General features: G+C 36.1%; 1 protein-coding gene across 8 annotated transcripts in view; it reads right to left on the reverse strand.

Moving 5' to 3' along the window:
• The window catches only part of LOC149571045 (uncharacterized), a 149,253-nt gene extending 138,112 nt beyond the window's left edge, over positions 1–11,141 (reverse strand). The window contains exons 1-2 of one of the 8 annotated variants that reach the window (XM_089812617.1): positions 10,729–11,137; positions 9,084–9,513 (exon numbers count right to left, since the gene is read on the reverse strand). In XM_089812617.1, the coding sequence (XP_089668743.1) occupies positions 9,458–9,513; positions 10,729–11,026 (354 nt within the window). In that variant the 5' untranslated portion in view covers positions 11,027–11,137 and the 3' untranslated portion in view covers positions 9,084–9,457. Of the gene's footprint in view, positions 1–9,083; positions 9,514–10,728 lie in introns of those variants that run through there. The other 7 variants (XM_089812618.1, XM_089812620.1, XM_089812615.1 and 4 more) reach the window with 7 other exon arrangements.
• Positions 11,142–15,965: the final 4,824 nt, after the last annotated feature.

The raw sequence follows: 15,965 nt of genomic DNA on the forward strand, positions 1-15,965 counted from the left end.
TTTCCCTTAACTAATTTTCCTTAAGAACAATCTGATTTTATGTGTTATGAGTTATGGATCTTGCATTACAATTTATCTTTCAAATCTATTAATGGTTTAAGTGATTTGAAGTTTAAACTATTAGTATACAATTGATTGATCAAGATATGATTGCATCCTTTGTGGTAGTTCAGTATATTGGGTGCTATAATATTTGGGTGTCAATGTATAGGCAAGCAAATGTAGAGGAGTGGTCATTTTGTTCCATCATTCTACAACAATTTGTTGCAATTGTTTGAAGGTCTCCTCGGGATCTTGCTCAGATGCATTTACAATTCGCTCAACCTTTCAAGCATTGAGTTTGTGCTATCATAGATCTCTCCAAGGCAAGGCATATCCATGTCAATGTTCAAAGCATGCTCATAATAGGCTCGATGAACATAATGAGATACTCCACACATTCCCACCACGAGTCATCCAATATCCTTTATTTAATTTTGGTCGCCCTCTCAGAGTTGCTTTGCCTCTATCTAGACCAATTATTGTTGATTATGATATTGTAAATTGTCACTTTCACTTGCACAAGCTGTCTCAAGACAATTAAGCTTGATGCAAAACGGGTCTCAACAACCTATAACATAAATTAGAGAAAAAAACAATATAACTAGTAGACATACTTTAAAAAAGAATACCCATTACACAATCAAATTATGAAAATCGAAAATTGTAAAATGCTAATTTTATTTTTCTATATTTAACTACTTCAAGTTCAAGTTCGCTTACCTTCAATAGCTCCAAATGTGAGAATAATCTGAATATTCCTTGAGTCAGGTGGTGGTTTGCAACAAACATCTGGATGTCCTTAGCCTCTTCATACACCTCTTTGATGCACCCAATTTTGTTCCCAATCTTTTGTTGCATAAGATTGAGTGAATGGACCACACAAGGTGTTCAAAAGATACGTTGGTATTGCTCTTCAACCAAGAAACCAACAACTTTACAATTCTTTGTGTTGTCTATTATGACTTGGACAACATTTCTATCTCCCACTTGTTCAATAGCTGAGATGAGAATAATTTCAATAAATGGCTCATCTTTTACTTGCCCCTCACAATCCACAGATTTGAAAAACATTGCCCCTTTAGGGTACACCACCATGACATTAATCAAGGGACAATTTCTTGCATCTTTCCACCCATGTGAAACAACTGATACCCCTGTCTTAACCCATGAATCCCTTATGGGCTTCAATGCATCATCAATCGCTTTCATCTCCCTATCCAACAAGGTGGTCCATACTCTCTCACAACCAAGGCCCATACACCCTCTTGGAGCTTTGTTGGTAAACAGATTTGTCACAGAAGAATTTGCCCAATGGAGTGTATGTGGCAAATCGTTCACAACAGTTGGATAGGCCCTTGATATCCGGCCTTCCTCTGCGTTTGGAGGGGCAGCTCCCTCGTAAGATATAATTTTTAAAAGGTTTTTCAATTAAAGAATCTAAAACTTCAAAATTTAAGAGAAAGTTGTGGAAGGTGAATGCACCACACGCCCTCACAGCCTTCGGAGATTAACAAGATCGATAACAGAGATACCCAAGAACTACGCTTGAAAGCAACCTGTATTATTAAGCACATTCATTATCATCTGTAAACATTCGCATAGCACCATGAGAATGTCCACTACAACGTATAACAATTTGGATTTTAAAATAAGAAACCCAAAGTAGATCTCATTTCATTTCCTCGCACCAAGAAAAACAATAGAGATTTTTCAATTCAAAGATAAAAAGTGTACATACTTTCCAAAATTTATCCCTAGATCAAAATTTCAGCATAGTGTTCCCTTATTTTTCCAACCCAAATAGTCCCTTTACAAAGCCAAAAGGTGTCCTTATATAGACATAGAGGTTAATAACTACCTCTCTGAGGTTAATAACCACCTCCGAAATACGAAATTTTGGAAGGTTAATTAACCTTAAGAAAATTAACCTATACAAGGAAACTTGCAAAAACAAAACTTTAGCTAGAATTCCTAAAAACGTTTGCATATACAATCACTAATTCTTCTAGCTATTAGCCCTATCTATCAGGACACAATTGATCTGTCTCGGAAAGCCCTGTAAGCATCTTGGATGAGTATCATTGATTCATAGTTCGGAATGAACACATTTTCCATCTTGAGTTTGGCTGTGAGGTATCTATCTTGGATTTCTTCTGACTCCTGCCGATAGGCTGAAATGTTACAATCTCCCAGCGTGACTGCAACCAGGCTAAGCTTCATCATAGTTTCAGCATCTGACACACGGTTCTCTATTTCTGAATGAATCTGAACGCTGAAGGAATCAAGGAGAAACTGACAATCAACATGCTGAAGATCACTTACTGGCACCCCACCTGTGATAGTAGAGATTAATTCATCTGTACTTTTTGCTTTCAGTTGCTCCAAAGAAGTTATTAACTTCTCGAACTCGGTGATCCCTTTGTTGATGTTTATCATCTTCCAACCAACACTTTTACTCCAGATACGTATTTGGTTGTCACTTGGATCAGCAATAATTTTCTCAAGGAGTAGGGTGCTCGTATCCAACTTGGCCATTTCCTTTAATTCATCAGCTACTTTTTGCCAGTTGGATTTATGTTCTTTGCTGTTTTCCAGCTCTTTAGAAATTTCCTGTATCTGCGTGATGGCTTTCCCACATATCTCTTTTACTCCAGTTATAAGTTTTGAAGCATCTTCTATCATCCTGTTTATCCAAGCTTCGATCATCATACTATATGACTTTTGTTGGTCGATTCTTTGAACAACAGTATGATCTAAAATACCATCAAGACCTGTTAGAACCGGCGGGGTGGCCACGACTTGGGTATTAGAAGGATTGCTGATTGAATTAACATAAGCTACCATCATCTGAAGTTGATCTTTGAGTTGCTCTTTGGCTCTTCTCTCTTTCTTCGCTCTTTGCAACATCTGAGCAGCAATCAATTCAAAATTTTAAAACTCTCTTTCCGCATTAGAAGGACCAAGGTCAACGTTTTCTAGAATGAAATCTGATTCAGATGCTTCATCAACATTCTTTTCAACTATAGGCTTGGCTAATTTCACACACAAATTGCCTGAAGTTTTATCAATAGCTAACCTGGACATCATTTTGGTCTTTTTCGCCTTAGGAGGCTTCTGAAGAATGCTAGAGACCATATCAAATGGAGGTGGAACCACTTGAACAACTTTCTTCCTCTTCTGAAGACTATCTTGGAACCATGAATGTGTAACCTTTGAAACTTGTTCGGCACCTGTTACATTTTCAGCAACCATCATTAAGTCTTCCGAATTAGATAACGGGTCATCTAAATATGTAATGTCTATTATGGGCATATCAGGAAGATGAAGGCTCAAACAAGGAGTTGCTACATCACGAGGGGATGTAACTGGAACATGTGATTCAGCAATTTGAGGGCTTTTTGGGTCTTTTTCATTCCTTCTATCTTTCATTTTTGTCCTTTTCCTTTGGACTGTAAACTTATCTGGCTGATTCAAACCTTCATCTTGATCTTGAGCATCTATATCCAGTTGTTGTATCTGCTCACTAGAAGTGGCCTCTATCGCCATTTGAGACGATTCCCCTGTATTATTTCTCCCCTCTTTATTTTGAGATTCACCAGTTGCGTTTTCGATTCTGACTTTACTGATCCAGTCTCTTGTTCTTTTAAGAACATAGGAAGACCTCTCTTTCAAGCTTTTCAATTCGGGAATTGACCAATCAATAGGAGGGAGCTCTAGTAATTCAATTTTCTCATAATAATAAGGATCAACCAAAGAAACCTCATCATCATCTATGCCTGTTACATCAATGTCTAACTTGAAGTCTATTACTTGCCGTACTGTAAGCCACATCCAATCCCTCTTCCTGACTTCGAAGTCATTTTCACAATCCTCCCAAAAGTCTTCTAGAGCCGGGAAGTGACCGAGACTGGAATTTAACTTCAATTCATTCACAGCATAGCCCTTACTATCATAAGGGAAACGCATCGTGTAAGGATGCAAATTTATCGTGGCGATAGATCTTTCAATGTTCCTGGCATCTGATGCAGTGTCACAACTATAATATCCGATGCCGATAGGGAAAGTTATTTCATCTGTCCTCCTGTTCCTGCAAAGTTTGTTGATTTGATTAATTTGCCTGCACATTTCAATTAAGACTAGTTTATCATCAACAAATCTAGGTAACATCAACGGACATCCATCATAGGCAGCCAGCCGGATATAAGTAATCTTCGGAAATTGTATAAAAACACTTCCATATTTTTGCACTTTCATCGTTGCTTCTGGTGAAATCCTGAGCCCAATGTTCCCCTGACTTTCCCTTACAGTTAGCATGGTGAATGCGTCATTCACTCTTCTGAAATGGTGTAGGCTATTATCATACTGAATTTGAGGAAGATAATTATAAATGATGGTTGTGTCATCATAAATGCCCTGCCGGTTAAGTCCTGGCCAACTTTTGGTACTTGCAATGGCATAGAAAAGGTATGAAGTCATATAAAAGTAGTCATTTTCCCGAAGTCCCATGAGCTGTCTGTGCAATGAGTCACTGATAATTTCAGCCCAATCAATGTATTGTTTTCCTTCACAGACCATATTAATGAATAGAAACATCCAACCTTCAAACTCGTGTGAATCCCGAAGACCAACGATCCTGCTCAACAAAGTTACCATGTTCGCCACATCTTCTTTCAGTGATGATCTGTGAATGGATTTGCCTAATTGAGATTTGCCTCTTCTCGGTTGGAAGAACCACGATCTTGCCACAGTATTTAAACATTGAGTTTGATTGGCAGTAAAATATTCCTTGGCAGTTCTTAGATTAATGCTGGCATATTGCATCCTAGCGGGCAATCGAAAAATGATAGCAATAGATGCAGGGTCCAGGCGGGCAATTGTTTCATCGTTCAGCGAAAGAACTTCTCTAGTGCTGGGATGATAAGCCTTCATGCATTCCAACACTAACTCTGGGCATTGTACGGAAATGGGATGCCCGCCTACTTGGGCCAAGCCACTGTCCAATATTTTTCTAGCTAATGGAGTCTTTTCTTCATTCGTAAGAGATGACCAGAAGTCTTGAAGATAAACATTTCCTAAAATAGTATCACCAATATCTGGAAGCGTACTTCTTAAAACAGGAGCATAATCCGGCCTCTGATACTTGTACTTCATGGCTTGACTTCCAATCCTTTTCTCAAATATGCCGAGTTACAAAGAAAATAAGAATGCTGATTCGAACTCAGGTGACTTAATGAGTGGAAATTCCAAAGCTGCAGGTCAGGAAAGGGTATTTTGTCAAACATTTGGCGTGCTTCCCTAGCACTCGACATGTCATGTTTGTGTCCACCACCCCCCTTTTTATCTAGGCATTACGTCAAACAAATCAGGGGCGATCTCAAGAGCTGCTTGTATCCCTTTGCAACTTGTTCATGGATCTTTTATCTATAGTGAGATTGTGTCAACGGAGGACGCAGACATCTTCCATCTCTCATGTATGGAGATAACAGGAAAACTTTGATAAGGAATGGTTAAATATCATATTGATCAAAGGCATCATTTAAAGCCAAAACCTGTCAAACCGGACAATCTTCTTCCAATTCACAATCCGGAATGCGAGAACAAAACTGCGGATTTCAGAATGGAACGTTTGTGGTGACGCCTTTATAAGGTTGACGGGCAGTATTAAGAGTTTGTATCAATGGAGTGAGAAGGAAGAGCGACTTTGGGGAACCGCTCATTGGTTTGGAACCCACCCTACTTGATGTATACCATCAGTGTAGCCGGCCATAAAATTTTAGGGCGTCCCTCTATCCAGTTAGCCGGTGCGTCTACCTGTGCCTAGGTCCCCTATATAGTAAAGGGCCTCTATATTATACAGGGTCGGGCCCCTATAAATTCTATGGCGGGGTCAACCTTTTCGGTGAACTCATTAGGAACGGAACTGGTAGGAAACAAACTCGCTGCCGCTGCTTCATTCCGCTCTCATATTGATCCGAAGTCTTTGATTACATTTGAAATCTGAGGTTACATTCGTCCTTGCTCACGTTGCTCCATCTCATCTCTAGGACTCCGGTTACTATACTCGGCATAAATAGCGCCCCAAACTACTATCCGCGCGTTCTCTTTAATATTCTCTCACGGCTCCTTCATTTCGCGTTTCTTTGACTCCAAGCATGGCTTCCACTGCATACGGCTTTAGATGTATTCAGTTAACTCCAAGGTACTAGAAATACCAATTTTGCAAACTTATAAAACCTTTGACTACGGACTCATAACTGAATTATCAGGCTCGGAGGTAAGGGAATGCTGAATGAACTCCTTTTTTTGTTTTGATTATCTCTTGACAAGATGTCACTAAGCTTGCCGATTGATTCTCTCAAACAAACTCTATGCTTGGCAATGGTATGAGAATTGATCTGAATGAACATGGGACTCGTGTTCCTCATACTTTATCATTCTGCGCTTAATTTGCTTCAGAACATAGACCATCATCCATGTTTGCATATGCACTATGCCAAATGATTTATATACAATTCAACGAATACTTTGATTCACATCCATATTTACATATGGTTTATATAATTGGAAATTTTCAAGCAGGTTAATAACCGTCTCATGGAGGTTAAGAATTACGTGTTTTTAATCGCTATCATTAACCTATTGGAGAGGTTAGGAAAAACGTATTTTTAGTGGTTAATATTAACCTTTTACTTGGAGGTTAAGAAAAACACGTTTTTGGTGGTTAACATCAACCTTTTATTTGGAGGTTAAGAAAAACACATTTTTGATGGTTAACATTAACCTTTTAAGAAGTTAAAAGTTAATAAATACGTGTTTTTGGCGGCAATCATTAACCTTTTATAACTTGAGGCTCAAAAGCTGGATTTCAATGATCTCAAGCGCTGTACGGAGCTGGGAACAAGCCGGGGACATGGAAGTTTGGAGACACAAAAATTCAGCGATAAAATGGCCAATTAAAAGCTTAAAATTGGACAATTTAATAAAAATTAACCAAGGCTTATAAAATTGAAAGAATTTTATAGCCGGGCAACAAGCTTCATTGTCACTTTTCAACATTTTCTTCTAGTATGCAGAGCAAACAACACTAAAAGGCAGCCCATTTGCATATGAGCATCTCGCCACATCAATGTCGATGATTTCCCAACTCTCACTTTGAAATACAATTTCCAATCATCCCTTTCTTTTGTGCAAAACAAGTGCTTCAGTTTCAGTATCAAGGCTAGCCAAGATAGTATAAAAGGGGTGGTTTTCTATCACAATATTTGTAGAGGGGAGTTGTATTCTTTTTTCTTTTTTAAACTTTTACTACCAATGGTTGTGTTTTTCCTACGTACTTCTCACTTCTATTGCCTTGTGTTCTGCAATATATCTTGATATTGTTTCATTTGGTATAGGTGCATCTTTTTTTCTAGGGTATTTCATGACTCCTCTTCCAACGATTCCACACAAATGGCCTATCACCCGATAATATGAACTATTGCTTTCTACATCAAAAGCTTGATATTTCCAACAGAATGCACCAACTCCTAGAAGAGGTCTTACAATATCAACATACTTCCACAAAGGAAAATTGGAATGGGATTCTATTCTTTGTTCAGTATTGCCTATACAAGAAGAGGTAGATGTTAATGTAGTTCCTTTTCCTATGGCAAGAAATTTTATACTTATCCAATATGAAAACAAGAGAATGAAAAATTCCAAAAGAAATAGGTAGATCTTATGGACAACTTAAGAGAAACGAAAAAGAAAAAGAAAAACTTAAACAAAAACAAAAGCAAATGGAAAAAGAACTTACCTTTTCCACTTATTGTAAGCTTGTAAAGGTGTAGAAATGAGGCACAAACACTTGAAGAAGATCCACAAATCAATCTTCCAACTCCTTGCAAAACCAAACTCTTGCTCAACCACCTATTTTCTCTAGCTCAAGAGAAAATAACTTATTTGTACCCCACAAACGACAGTTAGAAGCCAACATAAGCCTTTAGAATCCACTTTTTTGGGTTGTGGATCTCAAAATAAAAATTTGCAACAAAAATCAACTTGGTTGTCGACTTTGACAGCCTATGGGACCAAGTTATCATATGGTTCGATCATGGTTCGTCATTTCTCCCTCTGGTCCACCCAAGTCTGAATTGACTGTAGTTTGGTTTGAACCACCCCCCTATGGATTGGACCATGTCTGGACCCATAGGCGGACCACACCAAAACCACCGAACAGTTTGTACCGTGGCTGGTCCAGGGGCCCTTAGGGGCAAATTGGACATCCTAGGGTAAAATACTTGCACACCAATGTAACCTGCCATGCGTAGTTTAGAGCCAAACTCCATTGTGTGGCTATGATTACAAAATGAAGCTCTACACTCTAACCAATGTCTAATCTAATGAGAATCATCAGATTAAGTATTCTTCAGGTCAGCTGCAAAATAGTTTATGTGCTTGGATCAATCAAGTTTCAAACTGTTTAGTTCCACTAGAAGATTCTTGATCATGTTCCAAGCAACCTCTAGGCATCGAAGGTGTCTCCTGATTAGTTGCCTAAAGCGTAAGGCCTGTTGAGCATTGTAGTTCTTTCTTATAACACCAATGTGACCTTCATCTAACATGAAGCATTGGACTCTGCAACCAAAAAACAAGTTGGATTGGCTATAGGGATATAAGGATGTAGACGACAGTGAGCCTTATTTGATCAGATCGTGAATTGTGTTCTCATTGGAGATATTTGGCGGTTTGCCACCTTGATGTGGCTTCTCATTCTCAGTTATTATAAAAAATTGTAGATTATACTATATTATCTTCCTCTTTTGTGCAAGTTATTTCATTGCACCACATTAATAACAATTGCAGTAAAATCTTTGCCAATTGAAATAAAGGCTAAAGGGTGAAAAATGTTGAAAGTTTAGCATCAGTCAAACTAATACTAAGTATCTAAATCTATTATGCTCTGGTGTGTGTGTGTGTGTATACACGTACACATATGATTATATGCATATGTATATATGTACAGATATGTATGTATACAAGTTACACAGACATGATTCAGATTGGGCCTCTCTTACTGCTGTTGCCGATTCACATCGGGTTACTTTCATTTTTGATATTATAACATTGTTATCTCCGATCAGGGATCGGACTCCAACTATATTGCCATCAATATTCATATTAAGTATTGTTATCAAACATGTTTTATTGGGCATGATTAATCGCCAGTTGTTTATATTAACTAACAGTTGTGACCACATAGGATCATGACCCTACATGGCCTTTGGCCACGTAGAGTCATGCCCCTACGGGGACATGATCCTTCACCATATATAAGTATTTTCTCTCATCGGTGGACAAGGCAATATTAATACATAACATACTTGCAGTCCCAGTATCAGCAGAGTAATATTGCAGATTATCAAATACATTCTTTTCAGCATTCAGTATTCCAGACAAAGCACATTGGAGCATTTTGAAGGTACACTCCTGCTACACACAAACAATAAGAACTAAGTAAACTCAGATATAATCTGATATTCTTTCTATCAGAGATCCTATAAAACTTACAAAAAAAAGCTACTAGGTTTGAAAAAAAAGATTCATTTGGAAGAACAAAAAACTCCTAAATCCCGAATGTTCAAAAAGATTTGGCAATTATTATACAGATTGAAAAGTCTGGACTGAATCGGACAAATCTGGCTGGTCGAATATTTCTGGATCCAGCCAGATTTGATAATTATGGTGAAACAACGACAAGCCCTAAGAGGTGTTTTCTAATCAATCAGCATTCCTTCTCCGTACTAACAGATGCTCTGAGGGGCTTGTAAGCTTCAGGGATCCCTTGCCATGTACATAGCTGCAACATACGTGAGTCAAAGGTTGCTAAGGTGACAATTACCAATAAAAATTGATCATCATAGCGATGACTTAAATAGAGATTTGTTTGAGATTAGTATACAATAATCAAGTATCTTCAAAGTTTTAGACAAAGAAACAATGGACAAGCGAAACTTGAGGAGACACAATATGATAACTTATTCAAACAACCGCTTGACCCTTCAATTACATAAACTACGCACCGTTGTTAAACACTGGGTTGCATATGACATAAAAAGGGGGGTGATTCCTCCTACAATAAGGTTTAGTCTCTAGGCCGTTAGGCTGGCTTCTGGCAATCGTCATTGCCACCGGGGTAGATTTCCTCCAGACTGAGCTTTTAACTCAAACGTCCTAATCAGCGTCTTTTACCAGTTAAACCCGGAGCTTCACCAGCCCAAACTCAAAATTAGATTATATGTCTCTCTAAAGAGACTTTGGCTATTCAAAGACATCTAGAATATTAAAAGAACTTTTCCATATAAGTCTCAGGTAAATGTCGGAAGTGACGAACTTCAACTAAGCTTGAGGATATCCAAGAAACCCGAGTTAACAAAATCAAACACCTAAAGTATATCAAATGCAATGCTTCTTCCAGTGTCATTCATGTGTTTCATTTATTTGTAAAACATAATTTGCGCATATTAGCGTTAACAGTCTTTCATTTTTTTCACTCAAAATATTTTAGAATTTTCAAGGGCTTCTTACTCAAAACACCATTGCAAACAGAACACCTACAAAGTCCGCCATGTAACTGAAGCACCCAGTTCAATCTATACCCTAATTAACGCCGCAGGAAATAAGAATAAGAAGCAGTATAACACTTACTAGTTTGACCAAAGATAGCTTTGAGCCTACTGATAAGATGGTGATCGTTCTGTTCGGAAGCCTCTTGGAGAAGCCCTTCTTTTAGGGTCCACATGCTCTTCTTAAGGGCCTTATTCTCTTTCTCCAAGGATGCCCTCTCCTCCTCAATGGCATCAATCTGGTGCTGACGATCATATGACCTTATGGCCAGGGAAACAAAAACACCTGTTAAGAGCGCGTGGATAATGTAATTCTCCTGGTTGTTTACGAAATTACTCAAAGGAACCATTTTCTGCTTCGCATTTTCAAGGAAGCCCATTGCTGTTTGGTGGCCCTGTGATGCAGCTTCCGTTGAGACTTTGCTCGAATCGGACTGGTTCTAAATTCAACTTGTAATTTTTTGAAGTATTGTTTTTTAAGATTTGGTTTAAAGTTATACTCGAAAGAGTTTTCATCTTAAATTTTAAACCAAAATAACTCTTTAACTGGTAAGTTGTTATTTTCAATTTGAACATAAATATATTTAAAGTTTATATGTTAGGATGTTGTATAAAAGTTCTATTTTATTTTAGAATATTTGGAAAAAAATAATATTTGTCACACCGTTATTATAAGAAAATACTAACATTTGTATTAATAAGAATAGATTACTAATAAGCTGGTGTATTTGGTGTGGGAGATATAACATTGTACACATCAATATGTATCAAGTTGTATTTGTTGTTGTACTACGAGATTGATCTTTTAATGCCCGATACAACCACAGGACTTATAGAATTCATAGGAGGTGATTAAGCTATGTCATGTTATCTAGTGATAGTCCCTCCTAGTGTTACTTGTCGCGACCTACAAGGTTTGAACCTTTGACCAAGCTCTAATACCACTTGTTAAGAGTTGCATTTTTCATTGCACTTAAAGATCAACCTTTTAATACCCAATAAAATCATGACTCATAGAATAGAGGGGAGGCAGTTAAACCATGTTGCATTATCTTGTGAGAGGTAGTTGCTTGCTACCAACATCAATATGTACAACATTGTACATATATGATACAGATGTATCAACACTAATTATAAATTTTTAATTAAAATCGTAGTCTTCCCTTTCTAATGCACATGGTACGAAGTACGAGGCTAGTATTCATAAGTGTGAAGTCTTTTTGCCATCATGTTTATACTCTTTCACTTTCGAATTGTTAAGTTCTTAAGTTTTGTAAGTTTGTTTTTTAAGTCTTTTGTTCAATTTTGGGTATCTAGATTGTGATTGAAATTTGTATTACATTATAACTTGCATTTGGGGTCTTAAGACCTAAATTGCAAGTTCATTTTACTTGCAATTGCATCGAATTATTTAAAAATGTTTAAATTAGCTATTGTAGCCTTATTTGTAAGTGTAGAGATGTGAAACCTTATTTGCAATCAGGTTTACAAGACCTGGTTATGAGTTCAATTTTATCTATTTAAATGTTTTTGTCAAGTCGGGTTTGAAACCTACTATTGATGTGTTTAGTCACTTTTGATCATCCCTCTATCTCTCAAATTTTATAACTTTTAATTTTCCCTTTGAAACCCAATCATAGATGAGCTTAGTATTTTTTATTAAATATACAACTTACAAGTCGAGTCATAAAACCCAAAATGGAAGTTCTTTTTTTAAGTACAATATTTATTTTCAAACCCACCGATAACTAAAACACATTTATTGACATGCAAATGATTCCTGATCGACTTACAACTGTCCTAACCATCTTATAATTTTTTTCTATCTCTTTCTCAAGATCTCCTTTTGTAATTTTGGATTGCATTTTTGGTGTTTGGAAGCGTTGTATTTTGGAGATGAGATGAGTGTGATTGAGACTAAATGGTAGTTTCTCATAAAGATTGCAACATATGAAGGCATTCATGCTTAGTACGAAATCACTTTGAAGGCCAACAACATGCATAATTTATTTGACAAGGATAAGATCAACTAGACTCCTAGCTTGATTGTCAAGATTCATGGCAAGAGGCCAAACATGAAAAAGAATATGGAGTTATCTTAAGGTTGTGGATTTTTGTTCCTTTAAACTAATCGGTCTCATGGACATCATTAAAATCCTTCATTCATTCATTTTGTGTTATTTTGATACACTTTTTAGGCATCTTGATAGACAACGTTAGCATTTTTTGTTCTAGTCATTGTAAAACCTTGATACAAGGTTGACTATCCTTGATGCAATCATGCATTGTCACTTTGTTGAGAAATCCTTTCTTTTGGCCTTCCATTAACCAAGTAAAGTTATCTGTTGGGATATTTGGTTTGTAATATCCCCCCTAGTAGCTTGTTATTTTAGTTTGTGATGTAAAACTCTTATAGGCCACTGTTCATATGTGCATTAGTCTTTAAGATAGATTTATGATACATTGGTGAATGATAATGTGTTATGATGATGTAGTAATTTGATGCATTGATTATTCAAATTATATCATGTTGTTTTATTGCTATCAGGATTTAACTATGTAGTTTTTAGGTCAAACTCATTGACTAAAAAAGTGCAGAGTTAAATCCTAATAGTAATATCACAATTTAACTTGTTGTGGACATTATCTCCTACTTATATCATCTTGTTAATTAGATGACGATGATTATTTTCATATGATGACTGACCTATTGACCTCTCTTGCATTTTAATGGATTATGAGTATGTCTTGTATTTTTGTTTGATGTGTATGTATAGTGAGTGATGGATTCATAGTCACTTTCTTTTGAGATCTATATGATTTATTAATCCCTTCCATTTCTTGTTATTGATATATACACCTATGTACATGCTCAATTTTTTGATGCAAGATTGCAGATATCAAACATCATCTACCCTAAATTAGTAGGATTGAGTGTGCCCTTACACATATCTCAATGGTGAAAGAGGGGGGATAGGTTTCAAGAAGGTAGAAATAATTTCTAAACCTATATTTTATTCTATGAGAGGATGAGTATCAGATTGACTACCTTATCAGAATAAGTCAAAGTGACATAAAATTGGGAACCCTATTTGAGCACACTTTGATTGGTGCACCTTTACACATTTTGGTTGGTCAAATTTTGGTGTCCATGCATTCATGTAGGTTAATGGTGCAATTTTTTCATGATGTTAGTAAAAGGTTAAATTAAGGGTTAAAAATTAGAGGTCAACTAATGACACCCTTTTAGAATGTCAAATTATTAATATGTTGATATTTAATTCTAAAGAATTAACTAAATATCTATATTTATTATATGATTAAATATAGGGTTTAATTTAGTAATTGAAGGTTTAATTAATAGTAAATCAAAAATTGATTACAAGTGCACTATTAAGTAAAGTGACACTTTGACATTTACTTCTATTATCAAAGTTACATTTTTTTAATTATGTTATAAATATTAATTTATTTAAAATAATAAAATATAAGTATACAATTTTATTTGTTTTCTCGATAATACTTTTGATTTTATTAATAGAAAATTAAATATTACAAAATGCAGAAAGAAAATTTGCTACACTAGCTTCAAACTTGCATCAATTATTATTCAACCAAAAGCAACCCAACCCCAAGAGACCTTCCCTAGTCATTATAAAGCAACCATACCCTATGAGTCCTTCCTTGATCATTATAGAATGATTTTACAATTCAAACCAATACATTTCCATCAAATTTGGGCTTTCAACAATGCCCTCACTATCCTCCAAAACCATACCATGGATCTTGTTGTGATTACAAACAAAATGACATTTACAGTTATGTCATAGAAGAAAGTTGTATCTTTATAGCATAGACTTGTCCCACAAATCTTCATCGTTCATTACAGAATGATTTTGCACTCAATACAATGACATCAAAAATGGGCTTCAAACTTGGCCTAATCACTTCCCAAACTAGACTGTAACCCATATGTGCTTGCAAACAAATGACATTTACAATTATGTCTTTAAGAATGTGTCTTCAAAAAAAAAGACCCATTCTTACCACCATCTTAAGAACCATCTAGACCATATTTTTTACAATTTTTACAAAAATGACATAAAACTTTGATTCAACAAACACCTGTGCATAAAGAACATAAACCATCTCACTAAAGGGAAGTAGGGGATCACCTAGAATTCATTCAAGGGATCGTGGGACAATGCCCCTAGATTCCTACTCTCAACATTGAATTAACGAAAATATCAAACAAATCTTCCTCCTCTTTATTTTCTTTCACCCTTGCACACATCAATTCTTATAACTTTTCTTCATCCTTAATAATCCAACTCACTCAATCCTTTGTTTGTTCAAAGTTTTCATCTATAATTTGTTGCATAACAAGTAGTTTGAGGGCATAGAAACCCTTCCTAGTTTCCCTAAATCTTTTGTTCCTTAGCTCCTCCTCAAATTTCTAATATCATGGTGTGTACTTTGTCTCTAGAATTTTTGTAGTCCACTTTACTTATTACCCAAGTTTATCCCAATACCTAGCATGGATGCCTCCAAAATTGTGTCCATGCCTAACAAAGCCTCTAGAGAAACTAAATTTACCATCATTGATCTCACTTTGTCTTTTCCTTCTCCAACTTGTAAAGCCCACAATATGATGATCAAGTAGATGTTTGTGTTTGTTTGATGGTGGTTTTCTACCTTATAAAACATCTCACCCAATAACCAGTTGACCACCATGGAGAGTTTGTGAACAAAATTGAACATTTTCCATTCAAACCTTCTTGCTATGCCTATAAAAGGGGTTTTGTTGCTTCAAACATGTGAGTGTGAATGTCGCTTTCATCTTGCTCAACCCAAAATGATCGTTGCACCATTTTTTCTTTGCAAATTTTAAATACTTTATGGTTTTCAGGGCACATACCTCAAACTTTTAACAAGATTATCAATGGAGAGGTTATTAAAATCATGTCACATGCATTGTTGTACTTCACATGAAAGTCATTAGGTCAAAACCATTGACATTATGTCATATTTATGAGAGGGAGAATGATGGCATTCACAATGTATTTGAGAATAAATTTTGGAATGATTTTAATTGTCCAACATGGCATCCTGAAGATTCTCATAAACAACTTTAAACATGTTAATACTTAATACCCAGCTAGACATGACATCAATCTCTTTGTTCCCTTGTCTTCTTATGTGTGATAACTTAAAATATTCAAAAGATGTCAACTCACATTGATTTTGGTAATGAAGTTTTGTAGGTGTCAAGCCTCCATGTTGCCTTTAATAATAGCCTTAATAATAATCCAAGAGGCA

This window comes from Cupressus sempervirens, chromosome 2 (assembly GCF_028749045.1).
Source record: "Cupressus sempervirens isolate cs-2001-9-10 chromosome 2, ASM2874904v1, whole genome shotgun sequence".
Lineage (NCBI taxonomy): Eukaryota > Viridiplantae > Streptophyta > Pinopsida > Cupressales > Cupressaceae > Cupressus > Cupressus sempervirens.